Source organism: Somniosus microcephalus, chromosome 9, assembly GCF_052327205.1.
Source record: "Somniosus microcephalus isolate GS21.2 chromosome 9, FLI_Smic_1.0, whole genome shotgun sequence".
Classification (NCBI taxonomy): domain Eukaryota; kingdom Metazoa; phylum Chordata; class Chondrichthyes; order Squaliformes; family Somniosidae; genus Somniosus; species Somniosus microcephalus.
Genome location: NC_140995.1, coordinates 119,051,479 through 119,074,645, shown reverse-complemented (window position 1 = coordinate 119,074,645; position 23,167 = coordinate 119,051,479). Strand labels below are relative to the sequence as shown.

The following is a 23,167-nucleotide window of genomic DNA, read 5'->3' as shown; positions in this document are numbered from 1 at the left end:
GGCCTTTCAGAAGAGTAAGGACTTAATCACTTCAAGGGAAGTATTGGCTCACTACAACCCAGCACTGCCGATCAGACTGGCGTGTGATGCGTCTCCCTACGGCATTGGGGCGGTACTGTCACGTAAATTTCTTGATGGTTTAGAGAGGCCGATAGCTTTTGCATCACGCTCGTTAACTTCTGCCGAGCGTAACTACGCCCAGATTGACAGAGAGGCCCTCAGCCTAGTGTGGGGGGTGAAGAAGTTCAATCACTACCTGCACGGTCAAAAATTTACTCTACTAACCGATCATCAACCTCTTGTCTCCATTTTCAACCCTCAGAAGGGCGTACCGATAATGACAGCACAACGGCTGCAGAGGTGGTCCCTTTTCCTAGGGGCACACCAATATGACATCGAGTACAAAGGAACTAAACAGCATGGGAATGCTGATGGATTGTCACGCCTACCGTTGCCGACGGTGGAAGAAGAAGACCTTGCAGTGGATCCAATGGAGTTATTCCACTCGACCATAGTCGAATGTCTCCCTGTGACGAATGCAAACATAGAAAAGGAAACACGGAATGACCCGACACTATCACGGGTCTATGATTTAACGGTGAAGGGATGGCCAGCACATGGCGAACCACTGCTGCCAGCATTCTCGCCAAGAAGAGAACAGCTGTCAGTGTGCAGAGGAACCTTGATGTGTGGATCCAGAGTAGTAATTCCACCTAAGTTGACGGATAGAGTGCTCAATGAGCTTCATGAGGGTCATCTGGGTGGGGTAAAAATGAAGAACTTAGCCAGAGCGTTTGTGTGGTGGCCGGGAATCGATAGAGAAATCGAAGAGATGACCAAGAGCTGTGCAGGATGCCAGAAGGTCCAAAACGCCCCACCACAAGCTCCTCTGCATCCATGGGAGTGGCCCTCATCTCCATGGCAAAGGGTGCACATTGATTTTGCTGGTCCCTTCATGGACTCGATGTTTTTAATTACGGTGGATGCACATTCAAAGTGGCCAGAGGTAATAAAAATGTCCTCAACCACCACGGAAAAAACTATCACAGTTTTACGAACCATATTCGCCAGGAATGGACTGCCTGAACAGATTTGCTCTGACAATGGACCACAGTTTATGTCTGAAGAGTTCCGGAGGTTCTTAAAGAACAATGGTGTTAAGCATTACACATCTGCCCCATATCATCCAGCCACTAATGGATTGGCCGAGAGGTTTGTCCAAACATTCAAGAAAGCTATCAAGGCAATGTGTAATGAAGATATACCCCTACAACACAAGGTGGACAACTTCTTGTTTGCCTACCGGAATGCGACACATGCGGTTACCAACCAAACTCCAGCCATAATGTTCTTCAATCGAAGACTACGATGCCGCTTGGATTTAGTTAAGCCAAACGTCCGAAGAGATGTGGAGAACAGGCAGTTTCAGAATATGAATGAAAGGCCGACCAGGAGTTTTAAGATAGGTCAACCAGTTTTGGCCCGGGACTACCGCACTGAGAAATGGCAGCCAGGAACGATTTGTACATGGCAAGGACCTCTCATGTATACCGTGGACGTTGGAGAGAGCATTGTAAGACACCATGCTGACCAGATTCTAGAGTCACTGGAAAACGTCAACTCCACACCACGATCTGATACACCTGGCAATGAAATCGACGTACCAATTGCAGCTACCGCAGAACCGGTGATATTGGAAGCAGATGAACCAAACAACGACATTGATCCCGACTCAACATTGCCAGAAGAACCTGATGCCCCAAAGAGGCGTTATTCAGACAGAATCAGGAAGCCTCCTCAAAGACTGAACTTATAATTGCTTAAACTTAACCAATGTATCTAGCAACCGTAATTGTGATTGTAATTAGTTATCATTTAGTTGTTAAATGAATGTTATGTACTGTTTATCTAAAAGGGGAGGAATTGTTGTGTATGTACCTTTAAGAGAATAACTGGTCTCAGACTGCAGTACCGGCAGTGACCACCCCTGTATAAAAGGCGCTAGTGAGCCTCTGTTGTTTTCAGTTTCACTATTGACTTCCACCAGTAAAGACTTGTTTTGTTCAACTCCTGCTGTCCGTGTCCCAATCATTCACGGACATAATAATGTCCAGCTGAATTCTACTATGAAAATTATCACCGGTACGCTTATATCGACACCAACACCTTGGCTGCCCGTGCTTGCAAACATCACACCACCACACCTACGCCGCGAATATGCAGTCTCCAGAGAATACAACCGCTACACCAACAAAGACATACCGATCCAGGCCAACTTGAACAATCTACCACCAATCCGTCTCAAATCTAGAAGGCCATTTTGGAACGTCGCCAAAGCCCTTCAGCGATCTCCCCTCAGCCTTGATGACCGATGGTGAAATGCTTGGAAGAACTGTGACATATGGAATGGATTCCTTATAGAGGACCCCACAATACAACCTGAAGGATCAAACCTTCCTCGCAAACAGTGGACAACCATCAACTGCCTCAGAACTGGTCACGGTAGATGCTGCCAGCTTCTCCATGGATGAAAGATTAAAGCATCCCCATCATGCAACTGTGGAGCTCCTAATCAGACCCTGGAGCACCTCATTGAGCTCTGCCCTCAGAGGAAATTCACAGGCAGCCTACAAGATATCCACGCTGTTACACCGGAAGCTTTGGCGTGGATATCTGGCTTAGATATTAACATTTCATTTGCTTTGCTGCCACCATACGAAAGAAGACAACTAGGAAACAGCATTGTATTCTTCTCTGTACAGACTCGTGTTTACATGCCTCCCTCTGTGTCTTGGCAACAAAAACTAAACACAGTACTCAACGTGCAGTCTTACCAGAGCACTATACAGTTTAATCATGACTTCCTCTGACTTATGTTTGACTGCTTTGATGATGTAGTTCAACATTCTATTAGTTTTGTTGATTGCTGCTCTGGCTGGACATGGTGAACACCAAATCTAGGGAAACTCCTCGGTCTCTTTCCACTTCATCATGGAGTACATGTAATGCTTTTTTTAACCTCTATGCAGTACTTTGTGATAAACATTTGGAATAATCTGCCAGGAATTTACATTTATATAGTGCATTTCACAATTTCAGAGTTTCCCTAAGCACTTCACATCTAATGAAGTACTTTTGAAGTATAGTTACTGTTGTAATCTAGGGAAACACAGCAGTCAATGTGCACACAGCAAGGCCCCACAAACAGCAATGAGATAAATAACCAAAGAATCTGTTTTAGTGACGTTGGTTGAGGGTTAAATGTTGGTCAGGACACTAGAACACCCCTGTTCTTCTTCAAATAGTGCCATGGGATCTTTTACATCCATTTGTGGATAGCTGAAAATTAACACCAGGAAGGTTGAAAATGCAGTACATTCTATTATGTGCGATTTACCCTCTTGAAGAAACCCATACTTGAATAAACAAAAGATGCTATCGGTGGGATCAGTAGGGTCTTTCTTTGTGGACTAACCAAGATAGGCTGAATGAAAACAGAAAATGTTGCAAGTCAGGCAACATCTGTAAAGAAAGGAAAATGTTGACGTTTCAGACATAGTTCTTGATCAGAACTGAATGGCCTTTCCTCGTTCTTGACTTTCCTTTGCTCTCTACATTTAATACCAGGCGATTTGGGGCGGCTTGCGTTTTTCCCTGATTGTTTTCTACTTTTCCCCAGCTCCTCCCCGTTGTTCACTGCGCAGTGGTTAAGTTGTTGATGCGCAGTCCTTGCTACTCGTCCTTTGAAAGTCTTCCTCGGGTTTGAGCCACGCCCTCCCCCCCCCCGAGTCTGCGCAGTGAAGAGTTGCGGGGAAGATGGCGGCGGTTGAAGCTGTTGTATTGGGATCTCGAGCCGCCTCCGCGAGTAAACGTGAGCGAGCGATGGTTGGAATGGAATGCAGGCGGCGCGAGGCCCCGGGGGAACCGACCGACGGACGGACGAGCTGCAGCCGTGCCACTCTGGAGAGGGTCGGCATGGCGGGAGCCCGTCCCCTGTGTTGGAGTCAGCGTTTGCTTTAGATCCAAAACTCTGGGCTGGGCTGAATATTAAGTGACCGGGTCGGTCGGGCCAGTCCGCTCATTATTTGCAGTGAGGCCCTCACTTGTGTTTGAAGGTGGCTAAACCGTCCTGAGAAATAAATACTATTTGAAGCCCATTTATTTATTGCAGTGGAGTCGCTTCTACAATATCCCAGGTGGTTGACCCCGCCCCGCACACAATTCCGGGCCCATCTTTCCCGCGACAACTCCAGTCAGGTTACTGCCCCTGACACAGCACAGAAATGGCTCTAATCAAAGTCACAAATGATATCCTCTATGACTATCCCTCCTTCGCCTCTTTACAGCCTTTGACACGATCGACCACACTGTCTTATTCCTCTCTTCCCTTGTCTGCCCTCTTTTGGTGGTAGCCAGGAATGGCATCTCCTTCTGCCCCCACACCATTATATTACCTCAGGACTCTCCCAAGGATCTTGGTCCTCTTCTGTTCCTCATCTACATGCCAGCCCTTGGCAATATTATTCTAAGACATGGGTTTCGGTTCGGCATGTACACTGATGACACCCAGTTCTAGCTCTCCCATCACCTCTCTCAACCCCTCCTCTGCCTCTGTGCTTTTAGACTGCTTGTCTGACATCCAGTCTTGGATTGTGTCCAATGTGATGGCATTTTTAATCCTCAAGCAAGAGCTGGACTTGTTTCTAGCTGGGGTGGATATCACCTCCTTAAAAAAAGTAGGTATTGCAGGGAATTCAGGGCCAGAGTGGTGATCTGGACTAGTTTTGATTGCCTAGGTGGGTCGTAGAGGAACTTTCCAGATTTTTTTTCCCCCACAAATTGGCCTGGATTTTTACCTTTCCAAGTAGATCACATGTTTTTTGGTGGGGTGGAGAGTATATTTTATATATATATATATATGGGACAGGCTGGATGGATCAGAGGGTCTTTACTTGTCCATTATTGTTTGTAAATAGCCTGGTTGAAAAGGCACAACACAGGGGATTTGGTTAGAGAAATAATGTATGGATTTAATATGAGTAGTGTAACATTTAGACTCTTTCGAATAAATTCAGCCAGTGGCTCAGTTGGTAGCACCCTTACCTCTGAGTCACAAGGTTGTGGGTTCAAGTCCCACTCCAGAGAAGAGACTTGAACACAAAAATCTAGGCTGACACTTCAATGCAGTACTGAGGGAGTGTTGAAGGTGCCGTCTTTCGGATGAGACATTAAACTGAGGCCCCCGTCTACTCTCTCAGGTGGATGTATAAGATCCCGTGGCACTATTTCGAAGAGGAGCAGGGAGTTATCCCCGGTGTCCTGGCCAATATTTACCCCTCAATCAACATCACTAAAACAGATTATCTGGTCATTATCACATTGCTGTTTGTGGGAGCTTATTGTGTGCAAATTGGCTGCCGTGTTCCCTACATTGGCTGTAAAGCGCTTTGGGACGTCCGGTGGTTGTGAAAGGCGCTATATAAATGCAAGTTTTTCTTTAAATTAACTCCAGTGACCAATGAATATTGCAGGTCTGTATTTCCTTTCACGTATAGTCTGCTCAGACTCCTCAGCTATCGTGATTTATGTTAGACAGGAATGCAAGTGCTACAGTACCTCCAGTTGGATGGAATTTAGTATTTCGAGCATCTCAATAATCAAAGCAGCAGATATTTGACATTTTCTTTTTAGGTTATGCTTATTGTCTGTCTCTTTATTTTTAGGACTTCTGTTTTCACCAGTAAGGCTTTTAAGTTCCTCTGCAGGTGATGACAGATCTTCAAAATTTCAGCCTCCACCGAAACCTGTTATCATTGACAAAACACAGTCTGCAGCAACACAAAGAAGGTAAGTTACAGAAACTATTCTATAACATGAAAATTAAATGAAATTTGCTAAAGTATGGGTATTTTCATTTAAATGTAGGATTGAATATATTAATCCCAGTAAATTCAATTTCAATATAATGCTTTTCTGTTCTATAAACTTACATGATTGAGGGTCAGAAGGGTGCTAAAAATAGATTGTATCACAAATCAGCTGGTATGCCCCCCAGAATAATAAAGGAGGATAGTGAGGAGGTAGCAGAGCATTAACCATGATTTTTGAAAAATCATGAGGTACAAGAGCTGTGGTAAATATTACACCTCCATTCAGAAAGGAGAAAGAGGTGAACCAGGCAACTCGACTGGCTGGCCTTGTGTTGTAGTAGGATAATTATTAGAGACCGTAGTTAGAGATAAAATATAACAACAGCTTGTACTTGTATAGCACCTTTAATGTAGTAAAACGTCCCAACGCGCTTCACGGGAGCATTATAAAACAAAATCTGATACAGAGTCACATAAGGAGATACTAGGGAGGATGAGAGGTAGGCTTAAGAGCGTCTTAAAGGAGGAAAGAGAGGTAGAGAGGTTTAGGGAGGGAATTCCAGAGCTTAGGGCCTTGGCAGCTGAAGGCACAGCCGCCAATGGTGGAATGATTAAAATCGGGGATGCTCAAGAGGCCAGAATTGGAGGACCACAGATAACTTGGAGGGTTATAGAGCAGGAGGAGATTACAGAGATAGGGAGGGGTGAGGCAATGGAGGGATTTGAAAACCAGGATGAGAATTTTAAAATCAAGGTGTTGCTTAACCGGGAGCCAGTGTAGGTCAGTGGACGCAGTGGTGATGGGTGAACTTGGTGCGAGTTAGGACACGGGCAGCAGATTTTACGGCAGGTAGAACGTGGGAGGCCGGCCAGGAGTGCATTGGAATAGTCTAAGTCTAGAAGTAACAGAGGTATGGATGAGGGTTTCAGCAGCAGATGAGCTGAGGCAAGGGCGGAGTTGGACGATGTTCTGGAGGTGGAAATAGATGGCCTTGGTGATGGCGCGGTTATGTGGTTAGAAGATCATTTCAGGATCAAATATGACACCAAGGTTGCGAACAGTCTGGTTCAGCCTCGGGCAGTTGCCAGGGAGAGGGATGGAGTTAGTGGCTAGGGAATGGAGTTTGTGGTGGGAACCGAAGACAATGACTTCGGTCTTCCCAGTATTTAATTGGAGGAAATTTCTGCTCATCCAGTTCTAAAGACCGTGGAGGGGTCGAAAGAATTGATGGCGAGGTAGAGCTGGGTATCGTAAGCGTACATGTGGAAACTGGCGCTGTGTTTTTGGATGATGTCGCTGAGGGACAGCATGTAGATGAGAAATAGGGGGCGGTGCAGGAGCAGGAAGAGAAGCCATTGCAGGTGAATCTTTGACTATGATAAGATAGATAAATACATACATAAATACCTGGGGCACTGACTGATGAGTGATGGTCCACATGGATTTGTGAAAGGTAGGTATTTACTGACTTGAAAGAATAATGGAAAGTATAGACTTGGGGGTGGGGGATGTAGGTGTAGGTTGTATTGATTACTGTGACAAATGCCACCTAAGAATTTGATTTGAGAAAATTAGGGCCCATGGTAATGTGGGTAGAGAAAGATGGCTGAAAGGCAGATAATATTTATAGCTTTTTTTTAAAATTGGATTTATCAAAGTTTGCTTATCATACCAAACTGAGAAGAGTAGCAAAATCTAAGGGAGAATATAGGACAACCGGTCTAGGCACATGGAGAGATAAATTCCAGATGGAGATTCTCCTTGAAAAGCCAACAAATCCCCTGGACCTGATGACCTACATCCTCAGGTTCTAAAAGAGGTGGCTGCAGAGATAGTTGATGTATTGGTTGTGATCTTCCAAAATTCCCTCGATTCTGGAACGGTCCCAATGGATTGGAAGGTAGCAAATGTAACCCCGCTATTCAAAAAGGAGGGAGAGAGAAAACGGGAAACTACAGGCCAGTTAGCCTGACATCAGTCGTTGGGAAAATGCTGGAATCCATTATTAAGGAAGTGCTAACAGGGCACTTAGAAAATCATAATATGATTAGGCAGAGTCAACATGGTTTTATGAAAGGGAAATCATGTTTGACAAATCTATTAGTTTTTTGAGGATGGACCTAGCAGGGTAGATAAGGGGGAACCAGTGGATGTAGTATCTATGGATTTTCAAAAGGCATTAGATAAGTTGCCACACGAAAGGTTGTTGCACAAGATACGGGCTCACAGAATTGGTGGTAATATATTAGCATGGTTAGAAGATTGGTTAAAGGACAGAAAAGAGAGAGTAGGAATAAACAAATCATTTTCAGGTTGGCAGGCTGTTACTAGTGGGGTGCAGCAAGGATCAGTGCTGGGGCCTCAGCTATTTATAATCTATATTAATGACTTAGATGTGGGAGAGAAAGTAAGTCTGGAGGAGGTTGTAGAGGTAGAATAGAGTGAGGCTATGGAGGGATTTGAAGATGGGTGCGAGGATTTTAAATGTAATGCATTGGGGGCAGAAAGGTATGTAGGTCTGTAAGGCCACGAGTGATGGGTTTAATGCAGACCAGAATACATCATGTTGTAATTTAAACAAGTTAGAGTTTATGGAGATTGGACGAGGGAGGGTCAGCGAGGCAAGCATGGGAATAATCAATTCTGGAAGTGATAAAAGTATGGATTATGGTTTCAGCAATGGAGGAGCTGCAATAGAGGAGGTGGACAGTGTTTCAGAATGGAAATAAGTGGTCTTGGTGATCGAGGATGTGGTGTTCAAAGCACGTCAAGGTTTCACGCAGTCTTATACAGTCTGAGAGGTGCTAGGGAGGAGGATGGAATCAGTGTTAGTGGATGCAAACAATGGCATTGGTCAACCCGATCTTCAGCTAAATTAAAATGGGGTGAAAGCTGTGAGTTATGTGGAAAGGCTCTTGAACGCAGAAGATTGAGGAGGATAATAGAGGTGTTGAAAATGATAGAAGAAATGGACAAGGTAAATATAGATTATTTCAATTGGGATGTAAATCAAAGAGAAGAGGCCATGATCTCAAGAAAAGCACTAGATAAAGGGCAGATTAGAAGAAATCTATTCAAAGTGTTAACGGAATGTGTGCTTTGCCACACGTGATCAATGCTAAACCGATTCAGCATTTGAAAAGATACTGGACAATTACTGAAAGATAAAAGGGTATGGGGAGAAAGCAGGAAAATGGGATTTATTTGGGAAGGAAATAGGACTTTGTAAAATTATCCCTTGTTATGGGCCTAATTGCACCATGGCTAAAGAGGGCTGACTGATCTCTTAAAATAACAACAGAAAACGCTGGAAAAACTCAGCAGGCCAGGCAGCATCCGTGGAGAGAGAAACAGAGTTAATGTTTCAGGTCGAAGACCTTTCGTCAGAACTGGAAAAAAGCAGGAAATGGAGCAGATTTAAAAGCAAGTTTAGGGGCTGGGAAATGGGGGAGGGGATGAAAGAACAAAAGCGAAGGTCTGTGATAGGATGGAAGGCAGGAGAAGTAAAGAGGCCTTAAGAGACATTCAAGGCAAGAGGAGATGGTAATGGGACAGGTTAAGAATCAAAGGATGGCTCCAGATGAAGTGTGAATGGCACTGGCAGAATGAAAGACAGCTGCCATGTGGGAGGGGGGAAAAAGGCACAAACAAAAAGTGTGGATAAAAAATATAAATTTGATAGGGGCTGAGGTTATGATCTGAAATTGTTGAACTCTGTGTTGAGTCTAGAGGGCTGTAAAGTGCCTAATCGAAAGATGAGGTGCTGTTCTTCGAGCTTATGCTGAGCTTCCGTGAAACAATGCAAGAGGCCGAGGACGGTGAGGTCTGAGTGGGAATGGAGCGGTGAATTAAAATGACAGGCGACCGGAAGCTCGGGGTCCCCCTTACAGACTGAACGGAGGTGTTCCGCAAAGCGGTCACCCAATCTGCGTTTGGTCTCCCCAATGTAGAGGAGACCACATCGTGAGCAGCGAATACAGTATACTAAATTGCAAGAAGTACAAGTAAATCGCTGTTTCACCTGGAAGGGGTGTTTGGGGCCCTGGACAGTGGGAAGGGGGGAGGTATAAGGGCATGTGTTGCATCTCCTGCGCTTGTACGGGAAGGTGCCAGGCGAAGGAGAAGGGGTGTTGGGGGTGATAGAGGAGTGGGCAAGGGTGTCGCGGAGGGAGCGGTCCCTACGGAATGCTGAAAGGGGAGGTGAGGGGAAGATGCATTTGGTGGTGGCGGAAATGGCGAAGGATGATCCGTTGAATGTGGAACTCTCCCTGTGCTAAAATTTCTGTTTCTTAAACAATAGATTACATTTTATCTTTGAAGTTTTAGCAGAACAGGCTTTACAGAATTAATTATTACTTCCTCTATCCTTAAGTTAAATAATGATAAATCCTGATTGATGAATATTTTCAAATAATTTAAACTAATGTAATATTCTCCAACAAACAGGTTTGTAAGTCCCGAGTTCATAATGCGAAGAGGAAGGACAAATCCCCTAAAATTCAGCATAGAGAGAAAGGATATGATTCAGAGGCGTAAAGTGCTCAACATACCAGAATTCTACGTAGGTTAGTAATATTACAACTTTAATAAATTGCACTTGTTTATATAAGTAAATTAGCTGAACGTAAAATGTAGTATTGCATTGTGAAGAACATGTTTTACTAAACTCTTTTTATGGACCATGTAATAGAAAACTGTTAGTTATACTACAGCTATGTAATTGTTGGGTCCATGTGATGTCACCTGCAGCTAATGATCACTATGTACATTTCTATTTTATATAATGCATTATTTGTACAGTGCATTGATTGCATTGCAAGCAAATTGTTGAGCACTACCTTCGTGAGAGTGGTTTTAGTGATCATTGTGACACAACTGAATTTTAGGTTGTACAACTGATGAGATCAGGGGTGGGGGTAGGAAGGATCCCAAATGCTGTCTATGTACATAGGAGCCCTCCTAAGCCACTAAATGCAGATATATTAACAATCTACCCTTGACCACTATTGTTTATGCAGTTTATTCATTGTGCTTTAATGCATCCAATCACTTTACTATATGGTGACCCTCATCTCCTGATGGGTAGCTAGTCTGTTACTAATCCATTGGCAGGATAGGCGCACCAACGTCGGTGTTCTCGCTCAGGCCAACATCCTCAGCATTGAAGCGTTGACCACGCTCAATCAACTCCGATGGACAGGTCACATTATCCGCATGCCCGATACGAGACTCCCAAAACAAGCGCTCTACTCGGAGCTCCGACACGGCAAGAGAGCCCCAGGTGGGCAGAGGAAACGCTTCAAGGACACCCTCAAAGCCTCCTTGAAAAAGTGCAACATCCCCACTGACACCTGGGCATCCCTGACCCAAGGCCGCACAAAGTGGAGGAGAAGCATCCGGGAAGGCGCCGAACACCTCGAGTCTCTTTGCCGGGAGCAAGCGCAAGTCAACCCAAGCACCCCACCCAACGCCCTTTCAACCACCATCTGCCCTACCTGTGACAGAGACTGTAGGTCCCACATTGAACTCATCAGTCACCTGTGAACTCATTTTTAATGTGGAAGCAAGTCATCCTCGGTTCCGAGGGACTGCCTAAGAGAGAAGAGAGTGAGAATAATGCACATATACTGCACTTTTTTGCATTATATTTTAAATATGTACCACTGTCCACTCAGTTCTGCCACAGTATTTTTATGTATCGTTACTCAGAAAAGTGACTTTTAGCTGCAAGCAAAGGTGTGTGAAAGAATGCTTGCAGCTGACACATTGCAGTTTCTGTTGAAAGAATTAACATAAGGTAACCCTTTTTACACTCAGCTGTTGTATACATAGTATTTCACAATGGATTTGTCACTTCCCATAAGAATGTAGTTTGCATCTTATTTTTTTGAACCCAAACAGATAAAGAATTAATTACGAATACACTCAATGTGGTACAATAGAAGCTTTAAAACGAAAATATTTGTTGGAACAAAATATATTTTAAATCAGTTAATGAGATTTAATTCATCTTTACAAAAATATTTTACTTTTGGAACATTTTTAATTGGAAGCTGAATTTTTTTTCCTAAAGTGGCAAATAGAAATGGGGACTCTATGGATTCCCACGGCCAGGGTTCCTTTTTCTTTTGCAGTAAAGGGATTTTCTAAGCAGTTGAAAATAAAATGGGGCTGTGGTTACCACAAAAGGTGTGTTAAAATTTCATTGACTTTCGTATCTTGAGTTTGGGAGTACGGTTATTGAGTTTTTCCCACAAACACATTTCTGAGTACGAGGTTGTTTGTGAAGGTTCCTAGATATGGAAATGTGTATCAGTGCTGGGCTATATTAACTGGTCCATTGGACCAGTCTCAGTCTAATGGACTCTATTTTAATCTTGGTTCTTGGCTGTTAGGCACTCTGGGTTTGTGTTACTGATGGAATAAGCACTAAGCACGTAGTTAATGAAGGAGTCATTGTAAACAATGGTAACTGTACACAACATCGCCCTTCTATACTATCCTCCTTGCACTACATTCTGTTATTTATCATCATAAGGAACACCACATTTCACTGAAATAAAAGCAGAAAATGCTGGAAATACTCAGCAGCAATGTTCCCTCTTTTTTAGTGTGCGGTCTCTTTAAACGCCTGCGTGGCCCGTTCAAATTTTCGCGCATACGCGGTTTCTCCCATAGAAAAGCCGGTGAGCGGCCTGCGCGGAACCTCCAGATCGCTGTCCGGCCGCGCAGCTTAGCAAGAACATTGCTCAGCAGGTCAGGCAGCATTTGTGGCGAGAGAAACAGAGTTAATGTTTCAGAAAGGTCATCGACCTGAAACGTTAGCTCTGTTTCTCTCTCCACGGATGCTGCCAGACCTGCTGAGTATTTCCAGCATTTTCTGCTTTTATTTCAGATTTACAGCATCCGCAGTATTTCGCTTTTGTATCACATTTCACTGCCACTTCTGTATTGCTTGTTCATGATATTGGACTGTAGTGGACAAATTTCTGAATTGAAAAGACAGTTAAAGTCCCAGATCAGGGAGATTATTTGGAATACTTTGGTTCAAACATTTAGTGAATAAGATGTCTACACTACTCTTTAACACTTGCATCTTTTTTGCCAATAGGAAGTATCCTTGCTGTTAGTATGGCAGACACACATGTTAATAGCAACGCCAACAGATTTGTTGGAATCTGCACCCAACGATCGGGAAAAGGATTAGGGGCTACTTTTGTCCTTAGAAATATCATAGATGGACAAGGTAAGTTTTTAATGTTTGTCATTAATTTTTAAATTTGTATAAAAAGCATTATGAAGGTGGTTAAAATGTTTTTGTTTTAAGAGATAACCTTTTAAAAACCTTCAGCTTATTAGTTAGAAAAGATCAGTGATGGAGTCATTTTATAGAGATGATGAAGATTGCAGTATATAAGAAACACATTAAAAATCCATTTTGAATTGAGCTTATAGAGACAATTGTCCCGCTGCTCGTGCTGAAAATATTCATCCAAACAGGAAAATGGCTTCAGAAGCTGACTGCTGAAAGTGGGCTCTGAATGGCTATAGTTGCTTCCAAGACATACATTTTTAGTAATAAATGTGAAAATCGGCTCACCATGTCTCAGCCATTTTTTCTTTACTATGAAAAGATATTTGAACCATTTCATGGTTGCCATCTTCATGTACAAGCTTTCCTATAAAAGCATCCAGCAGGTAACTTCTTTAATAAGATTGAGGCAGAGACATATCTTTCTCCCATCTTTGCTGTTACAGATACATTGTCATTTAAAAATTAACGTTTGCGGTACATGGTACCATCTTCTCGTTGTGCTCCTAGGTTAGACCAGATCATGTTTGCTTTTAATTGTGCTAAAGTGCTCCAGGTTTAATGTTGGTGTAAATCAGGTGTGAAGACCTACAATGATTCCAAAGCAGCCTCCCCGTGCTTCAACCTGGTGCCAGGTTGGCTCCCGACTCCAGACAATAACTGCAGCATTGGTGAAACTGCTTTGCATTGTCACTACAGTTTTAATGTAAATGTTTTGGTCCTTGTTTGTATGAATTTAAAAAAAAAACTGTGTTGTGCTCAGAGTAGTAAGAGCTGTCAACAGCATGGTTTTAGATTTACCAACCGAAAAAATTGGTATCCAGTGTTTCGTTTGTTTTTATGCCTTTATATGTTTTGCCAAGAAAAATGCAAGGGAGCAGCAGGACCACATCTGGTATTGGGCATATTGGCAATTATAATTTTTGATAAGGGTTGCTTTGTAGTTACTGTTTTATAATGACAATTTTGAATTAAATTTGTAGCAAATTAATGGTGTTTCTTATTCATTCTAGGTGTTGAGATCTGCTATGATCTGTATAGCCCTCGAATTCAGCAGATTGACGTGCTGAAGCTGGAAAAGAGGCTAGATGGTAACCTAATGTACCTTCGTGATGCTCTACCAGAGTACAGCACTTTTGATTTTAACATGAAGCCTGTGCCTTACCCTACTAGTTCGGAGGCCCCTGTCAATTCAGTAAGACACTGTATGCTTTTTATCAGTATGAAAGTTATGCAAGTATTAGATTTCAATATTCTAGATTCTATGTACTTTTCATAGCCATTTATCACCCAGCCTAGAATGTTTTTTAAAGTTTTGATGGACTATCAAGTTTCTACGTAAAGTTTGTGTTGGAGCTACCTTAGTGGCTCGTTTGGTAAATAGACTACATGATCTAATACTGAGCCATGTAAAGTGGGATGGTGCAGTCAGTTCATGATCTGTGCTGAGCTAGCCAGTCTCAGCCAGTGATGCAGGCACTACAATATACCATTGTGGATGCCAGTGTACCACCACACACAGGGTTCTCCCCTAGGTCCAGGAACGAGAACTCTTGGCTTAACAATGCTCTGCCACCTGGCCATCATTTGCCTTGTAAGGTGCAAACAGAAGTTTTGGGCCTTAAAAGACAAAAGAAATACTGGAGATCCAGAATACGTTCCTGGAGATTTTGCTGTGTCCTACAGGAGACAGCAGCACTCCTGCGGCATTTTGGCCCCAGATACTCTAAACTGAATAAATTCAATACCTACATGGTGTAAATTATGTCAGCTGAACTAGGTGGCTTATATTTTTCTATAAAACGCCAATCCTAAAATGCTCTATTTATACAATTTTGCAAATTAAAGTTTAAAATGCCCTGTCTGCAGAATTATCCTTAGTATAAATTTGTAGTTAGATTTGAAGAGGGTGTACAGTTCAATTTTACTATCAATCTAGCATTTGTAAAAATGCATGTATAGAATATAATGCAAGTGTTACATTTTCAAGACCGGGAATGCTGAAAGAGCCTCACTACAAATGCCAGGAAAAGGTTGTATGTTTGCATGAAAATTGCAATGCCATTATCGCAAACAAGTGAACTTGTCGATATTACCTAGTTTCTAGGGATATTTTACAACCCCGACATATCACAGAATCACAGAAACCCCACAGTGCAGATAGAGGCCATTTCGGCCCATCGAGCCTGCACCGACACATATCCCACCCGATCCCCGTAACCCCTACACCAACACATATCCCACCCTATCCCCGTAACCCCACGTATTTAATCCCCCTAACACTAAGGGTCAATTTATCATAGCCAATCAACCTAACCCGCACATCTTTGGACTGTGGGAGGAAACCGGAGCACCCGGAGAAAACCCACGCAAACACGGGGAGAATGTGCAAACTCCACACAGACAGTCGCCCGAGGCCGGATTCGAACCCGGGTCTCTGGCGCTGTGAGGCAACAGTGCTAACCACTATGCCACCGTGCTGCCCTTCAATATGTTAAGATATTAGCTCCTGATAGAGGAAAGACATCTGAATTGGTGACTAATCAAGTTGCTAATATTAGTGATTTTATTTTGGACACGACTGCTGCCAACGAACCGGAAGCGTTTGCGCGCTTCTGGTTAGTCACGGGAGCGGGCTAGTTTAAAAAAAATTAAAAGCCGGGGAGCGTGCTTGTTTATAATTTTAAAAAAAAGCAGAAACATCACACTTCCGGTTGTTGGAGTGCGCAGCTTGCTTCTGCGCAGATTCCAGTTTATTGGCAACAGTCACACTGTTTTATTTTTTAAACTACCAAAAAAAAAGGGGTGTAAATAATGAAGTGCAGTTTCTAAAATAAGTGTGCAGCTTGCCTCTTGAGCTATTGCCTTTTCTGACTTTTTTTTTAAAAAATACAGCTGAAAGTAAAAATGAAACCAAAACCATGGTCAAAACGCTGGGAACGTCCACAGTTCAAGGTGCAGGGTATACGATTTGATCTGTGCCTCACAGAAGAACAAATGGAGAAAGCCAAAAAGCACGATAAGCCCTGGCTTGAATATGATATGATGAGAGAATATGACACATCCAAGATAGAGAAAAATATCGAGTTGGACTTACAAAGAGAGCTGAATAAATGAGACTTCTAGGGAATCGAGCACTGCCAGTAAGATTGAACAATTGTCATAACTGTTGGTACCAGAGACAAAGATTAGAATAATGTAGTGTTTCATACTCAGTAATAAGTTAGTTTGTTTTTAAAACCAGCTTTCAACAGTGTTTGTCCTGTACATGGGAGAGTATATGTTATGCTCACATTTATAATTCTAAAAGAACATTCCCTGTGTTTGATCACTGAATAGAAATCAACTTGAACTGAGGGTTTGGTTGGAAAAGCCCTGACCGATCAGTCTTTAAATTGCATCACTTTCACAAAAATATGCTAATTATAAAGATGTAAAGTGCATTTAAACTGTGTAATCAGATTCTGTTCACTTTGTCCTGGCTGTCATTGTTGCCTGGGTAGTGCTATTAAGGTAAATGCAAACTTGAAAAGAAAACATTTGTTTCAAATATTTAATACACTTCAGGCAGGAGCCAGTAGAGGAGGAATTTTTTTTTTTTTTAAAAAGACAATGTAAGGTGACAGGTTAGTACGCCTGGGGACAAGGTAAAAGAAAACAAAATGTTGGCCAGGACTAGTGCAGCGACAGTGGCAAGAGGAATGCTCCACCTGGAACATACTCCCAGCAATCCTGATGTACACAGAATTAATCTTCACTTGTTGCAAGAACATGTTCAACAAGCAGGTGTCATAACTGAGCTGCAGCTGCAACAGCTCCAGTTCTAATCATTTTGCATCTTTTGAATGGGTAGTCTATGTTCCTCCTGGGTGATCTTAATTGGTGGATCATACATCTGAACAGTGACTAAAAAATTTTTTTTATGAACAGCCACAAATTTATACCATAATCCCTAGAGTACAAAGCTATACCACCATAAGGGAGGGACACGGCTCAAGTTTTCAGTCAGGAAAAATGCAATTCTTGGTCAGGATAATGAACTTCACCAATTTTCTTTTACTAAAAAATCCAAAATCACATGAAACTGCAATGGGATGTTGGAAAAAATTTGTTTAATGATCAGTATTATCTATAATTTATAATCAAAGTTGTAGTACAGTGCAATACTTTATACAAACTTAGAATTTGCTTTAGCAGTAGATAATCCACAAACTCATAAGTACTGAATACAAGATATCTTGGCAAGTTTCTATCTTTTACTTGTGTTCTAATAGTAGGATCAGAATCCACAGTAGGAAGGACAGTGATCCAACACTGACAAAAACAGATAATCTCTCTCGAGGGAGAAGACACTTGGTGACTTTTTCCCTTTTTGTGGAGGGAAGATAGAAAACTATTTTCCCCCCATGGTATTGTTCTGCTTGACAAGTTTAAACGTGTAAAGATTATACATAAATTAGCATTTACAAACAGTAAAGATGTCCTTTACAAGTGAACAATTTTTTGGGAAACTAATTTATCCCCAGGTTACTGCTGTCGTTTAGATTTAGTCTAACCATTCTATAATACAATATAGAAGAGAACATCAAATGAACTAGTGTGACACTGTAAATCAGTCTGTTTTTCCTCATACATCATTAATGATTTGGAGGTACTCTTACAAATTATGTGAATGACTTATGGTCAAGTAGATTTTTTTCCGTCTGGTTTCAAGTTATAAAAAAGACACCAGACAGCCATAGTTGAGGATCATACCATCAGTGAATGCATCACTATGGTGAAAGATTTCATTGTTCATGTATCATCTTTAAAGAACGCATGGCCGAGTTCACACACATATCAGTTTCCTTTGAAAATCCACTCCAAATCTTCTAATTTACACTCGTTGATGATGGTCTCGGTATGATCCAGGGCATGGATCAGGCCTAACATCTTAACCATTTCTTTTATTGCTTCTCTGGGGAGACAGAAAAAAAGTAATTACAAATCAAGGATTTTAAATGGTTTAGTGGTAGTTTTGCAGTCTGAGCATCACAAATGTAAGGGTAATAGGTAAACCATACATTACAACATAAACCACTATGTAGATTTATTAGGGCAGACTTAATTTTATTGAATAGGCAAGATTTCTATGGACTTTCAGTTTGAGTTCATTGTATTGAGTAGATAATATGCTCAACATAAAAACTAATTTACAGTACAATAAAACTACACAACATGCTGGTAGGGGTTCGCTGCATAGATCTCTCCCTATTTTATTTACTTTAATATGTAGATCTGCAGGAGACGGAGCACATATTAAACTCAATATGGTACCACTTTAAGTTACTTACATTAAGAAAACTTGCATTTGTATAGTGCCTTATTACATCAGGATGTCCCAAAGCAATTTACAACCACTAAATTACTTATGAAGTGTACTCAAGTTATATAAGCAAACATGGCAGCCCACACAGCAAAGGAATGAATGGTCAGATAATCTGTTTTGGTAATGGTGGCTCAGGGATTAATGTTGGCCAAGACAGTGGGAAAATCCCCTGTCCTTTAAATAGTATCACAGGATTTTTTTACACCTCTTAGCAGGCAAATGGAGCCTCAGATTAATGACTTGCAAAAGACAGCATCCTTCAATACTACACCAAAGTGTCAGCCAAAATGATGTGCTTAAGTCTGTAGTGAGGGTTGAACCTATAACCTTCTCAAAAGGTAAGAGTGCTAGCAACTGAACCAAGCTGACATTTATGGAATGCAGATTTTTGCCAAGTCATCAACAACCAAAAAGATAAAAGGATCTGCTGACGTGTTTGACATATAGTTTGATCAAACTTTGATAGCAATTGCATAGCTGTCTGTTACCCTGGAATTAGATTTTTTTGGGACTGTGGGGAAAAAGTAAATTATTTTGTAATTTTCTTACACCTCCACCTTTAGTGATGTCAATGTGGTATTGAATCATTTACCTACAACAGATGTCCTAAACACCCAAGAACACCAACTAAACAGAAATTCACTGGGGAAAATTGAACAGCATAATGAAAATAAATCAAGTTTGTTCTTTGGGTTTAGTTCCCCATCAAGAACATTTAATTCACCTGCCACTGTTCTCTGTATCTGGAATCATTGCATCATTTTCATATATGGTACGAATAGATTGCAACAGATATCTACACAGGCTTTCCAGTTGGGGAATGCTACTTCGTCTTTTCAGATTTTCAAACCAATACTTGGGAAAGCAAGCTATTATCTGCAGGGAACACAAGGGAAACAGTCAATATAATTTTTCCACTAGTTACCAAAAATATGATATTTAGCTACATCAGTTCTAGAAGCACTGAAACCACCAAGTACTACAATGTTAAAATAATTAAATAAATAAAAAAGCTATCGTTTTTGTAAAACGAAACTCCACATAATAATATGGCCATCAGATTGTGAGTTAACACCCAAGAGTCCTGACACTTACTTCAGTTCTGCTATTATAGCAAGTGGGAAAGCAGGTGATCCCTGAATGAAAAGATCAAAGAGCCAGAACACAGTGGCATCTTTAGAAGCCCAGCAACAAGTGCTTGCAGCTGGAGGTGCGTGGGGAAATTAGAACATTTCATGTGAACTAAAAGATGTTGCATTTATGAAAAGCAACGATTTAAAGTAATACACCACATTACAGTTACAAAAGTTATACTTAAGCCTTAACATCCCTTATTGCTATAACTGAGATTAGCTAACTCAGCACAGATCAAAGGTTAACCCGACACCTTACTCGTCTATATGATTCTGTTTTCCACTGAACAGTTCATTTACTCACCTACTCAACCAGAGAGAATAAACTTTTCTTAGGGTATTTTATTCTGTAATATTCCAAAATATAAAACACCGTGCATCATAGTGTCTTGATTCACTTACTCATATGATGTAAAGTGATGTTTGAGAAATCTCAAGTACTGGCTATTGGGAGAACATGCAACTACAAGAAAATGTTATTCTGAGTCAGTACTTAGATCAGCATTGAATCAGAAAGCACTCCATTATGGTGCATCATTTCGGAGAAATAAACAAGTACTGGCTGTGGGGATCCCAACACAAGGGACCACCATCAAAATACAAAAATTAAACACACTAAAAATGTAAACACATATTTAAAAATATCTGTACATTAATACCTGCCAGGGCTAGCTCACAAATAGGATTTTTGAAAGCCTTCCTGCAATACATTTTAACTCTTCACTGCAATTTTTCTTAATTAGGATTTAAGATCATAAGAATATTTATTCACAATACAGTATATTGTGACCAACTCACATTTACTGCCCAACTATACAAAGTAAATATTTGAAAACAGGTCATTCATATCTGATTTACCAAGTAATACATCCACAACCTTTTATTTACCTTTTTACACTTCTTTATCGTTTCTGGAACAGGCAGAGAAGTTTGAAGGATTAGTAAAATGTAGCGATTGAGGAGTTTGTCTAGACCCATGTCTTGTAGAATCTGGTCTGGTAACAGGCCATCCCACTGAAGAATATTACCTAATAGCTAAAAACAGATTAAATAATTTTTAAAATCCTGATAACCATATGTAAAGCATTTTAGTGAAGTATTGTCATAAATTACAAAAAAATGAAATTTTCAAAAATATATAGTGTAAAATTAGGAACAGCAAGAATATCAGTTTTATTCTATAACAAGTAGCTATAGAAATAAATTGTCTTTTATTAGATGTGGTTATGTCAAATGTTATTTAAATGATTTTCCAAAGCAGACACAAGGTGATGTACTAGAATATAGACACCTCATGACAATTTCCTCAAACTTGATTCTTTAAGATATTCCACTTTTATACCTTTTCTGACATTTACTTCCTTTCCCGATTATCACTGTTTTGTTCATTTGTCTCCCTATTTGTTCCTTTATATTTCTGACATCACTTTTATCTCTTTTTATCAATTGTTGTATTTGTGGTTTTATTTTCTCCCCGCTCTAGATCTTCTGGGCTTTACACTATTCTCAGGTCGAAAAATCAGACAGGTTAACTGTTACAAACAGACAGGACTCTGTTAAGAGCACACTGTAAATTAGCTGGAGAAAGTGCAACCGGTCTTACAAATTTTTTTCTTCCTATGGGAAGTGCCAGGTCTCCACTCTGCATTTTCCCAACCACCCTACACAGTCAAGATCACAAACGGTATTTTTATTAGTTATTGGATTGGTCTTTTTCTCTTGTTTTTTCACTATTTAATCCAGATACTGTAATATGTGCCAGGAACAGTAATTCTCTTATCCTTAAACAAAGCAGATTCTTAACACGGATGGTATATGAAGTACTTAGCAGGCAATTCTATTCAACTGGTTGCACTGACAATAGTGTGTTCAGTTATCGAAGTCCTAGGCCCCTTTATTTAAATATAATTATACATTAATGCCAGTCTGTTCACAAACATGAAAAAATGATTACATTCAACAGCTTTACTTCTGACACCCTCTAAAGAGAGTGTCTGTAAACACAATATCTTTGTCCAATAGATGCCTTCTTACCTTCACAGCTGACCAGAACTGTCTTTCCTGAAACTGAGAATGGATTGATATTCGATCTTCCAGTACACTGTCAAAATGAAGTGAAGAAGAAGTGTACCTGAAGAACTCAGATATATTGAATACACAGGTTCTACAGCACAATCTATTAATATCTGTTGTAAAAATCTAAATCTGATGCATATTTGTATTATGCTAACTACTCAATCTTCTGGGAGTAATAATGAGAGGATATATAAACTAAAGGGTAAATAAAAGGAGTAGAGGAGCAGAGATCGGATTCAGACAGACAAATCTTTAAAAGTGGGAAGAAAGTTGATATCATAAAAAAACAACTGTACGGACTCTGTTTTATAAACAGGGGCATATTATAAAGTACAAAAGCAAAGTGGTAATGCTAAACCAATATAAATTAGTTAGGCCGCAGTTAGAATATTGTATCCAGTTTTGTGCACCTTTCTTTGATATCCTTTCTAAAGTCATGGAGAGGGTATAGGGGTGATTCACGAAGATGATTCCAGAGATGAGATGTTTTAGTTCTGAGCAGAGACTAGAAAAAACTGAGGCTATCTTCATTAGAAGATTATGAGAAGATGTGATAGAGGTGTTAAAAATTGTGAGAAGTGGTAAGTAACTTCCACTGATTATTGAGTCAGTAACTAGAGGACATAAATGTAGGATCATCACCAAAAATATAAAGGGAGGTTAGGAGAATTTTTTATGCAAAGGGTTGTGAAGAATAGAATGCTCTACCAGAAACAGCGGTGGGAGAAGAATTAACTTTTAAATGGAAAAATTAAAATGTAAAAGGGTGTGGGGAAAATGCAAGGGAAAAGAATCATGGGGACAGCTGTTTGAAAGCTGGCACAGGTGTGATTGTCCTAATGGTCTCCTGTGCTGTAAAATTCTATGACTCCATAATGGCCGTTAATTATCATCTCTATTAAACTCAAAAGATTATTTAAAAATTTGCCTCCACTTGTACAACTTCTCCAAACGAATATCTGTAATTATGTCAATATTCCATTTTTTGGGACAGGTGGAGGAAATGATGTTGAAGGAGAAGGAAACTCTAGCACTAAATACTCTAAATGGCCCATTTTGCCAAATAAATTTAATAGGCAGAAAATTGTAGATGACTAAATAAAGGGGCCAGGACTTTTGTGTTTTGCCTTGTACCAGATACTGTTTATCATTATATACATACCCTGTTCACATACAACCGTGTCTGACATCTCCAAGGAAGAATTTGAAGACCTGTTATCCCGTGCTGTACGTGGGCTTTCACACAATTAACCAGAGGAAGAAAATTGACAGATTGAGCCATCATGACACAGAGAACTGTCATGACAGTCACAATAATTTTTTTTTTTTAATTAAGGTACAATGTATTTCTGGATATGATGGAATTTCCTTTCAGATAAAATGAAATACTGTTGTAAATGATTTTTA

General features: G+C 40.7%; 2 protein-coding genes across 6 annotated transcripts in view; one reads left to right on the top strand and one right to left on the bottom strand.

Annotated features, from left to right (window-relative positions):
* Positions 1-3,778: 3,778 nt before the first annotated feature.
* mrpl19 (mitochondrial ribosomal protein L19) lies at positions 3,779-23,077 on the top strand. 2 transcript variants are annotated; one of them, XM_085997095.1, is made up of 7 exons: positions 3,779-3,871; positions 5,724-5,847; positions 10,318-10,436; positions 12,983-13,117; positions 14,197-14,378; positions 16,079-16,326; positions 21,727-23,077. In XM_085997095.1, the coding sequence occupies exons 1-6, from the start codon at positions 3,817-3,819 to the stop codon at positions 16,298-16,300; spliced, it is 837 nt and encodes a 278-aa protein (XP_085853221.1). In that variant the 5' UTR covers positions 3,779-3,816; the 3' UTR covers positions 16,301-16,326; positions 21,727-23,077. The 2 variants fall into 2 exon arrangements, with proteins under 2 accessions (XP_085853221.1, XP_085853220.1); XM_085997094.1 differs by lacking the exon at positions 21,727-23,077 and having other exon boundaries at positions 16,079-16,632.
* LOC147112632 (intron Large complex component GCFC2-like) overlaps positions 17,279-23,167 on the bottom strand; it is a 79,350-nt gene continuing 73,461 nt past the window's right edge. For 2 of the 4 annotated variants that reach the window (XM_085997089.1, XM_085997091.1), the window contains 4 exons: positions 21,719-21,785; positions 20,573-20,719; positions 19,276-19,427; positions 17,279-18,140 (listed from right to left, as the gene is read on the bottom strand). In XM_085997089.1, the coding sequence (XP_085853215.1) occupies positions 18,023-18,140; positions 19,276-19,427; positions 20,573-20,719; positions 21,719-21,785 (484 nt within the window). In that variant the 3' untranslated portion in view covers positions 17,279-18,022. Of the gene's footprint in view, positions 18,141-19,275; positions 19,428-20,572; positions 20,720-21,718; positions 21,786-22,922; positions 23,057-23,167 lie in introns of those variants that run through there. The other 2 variants (XM_085997092.1, XM_085997093.1) reach the window with 2 other exon arrangements.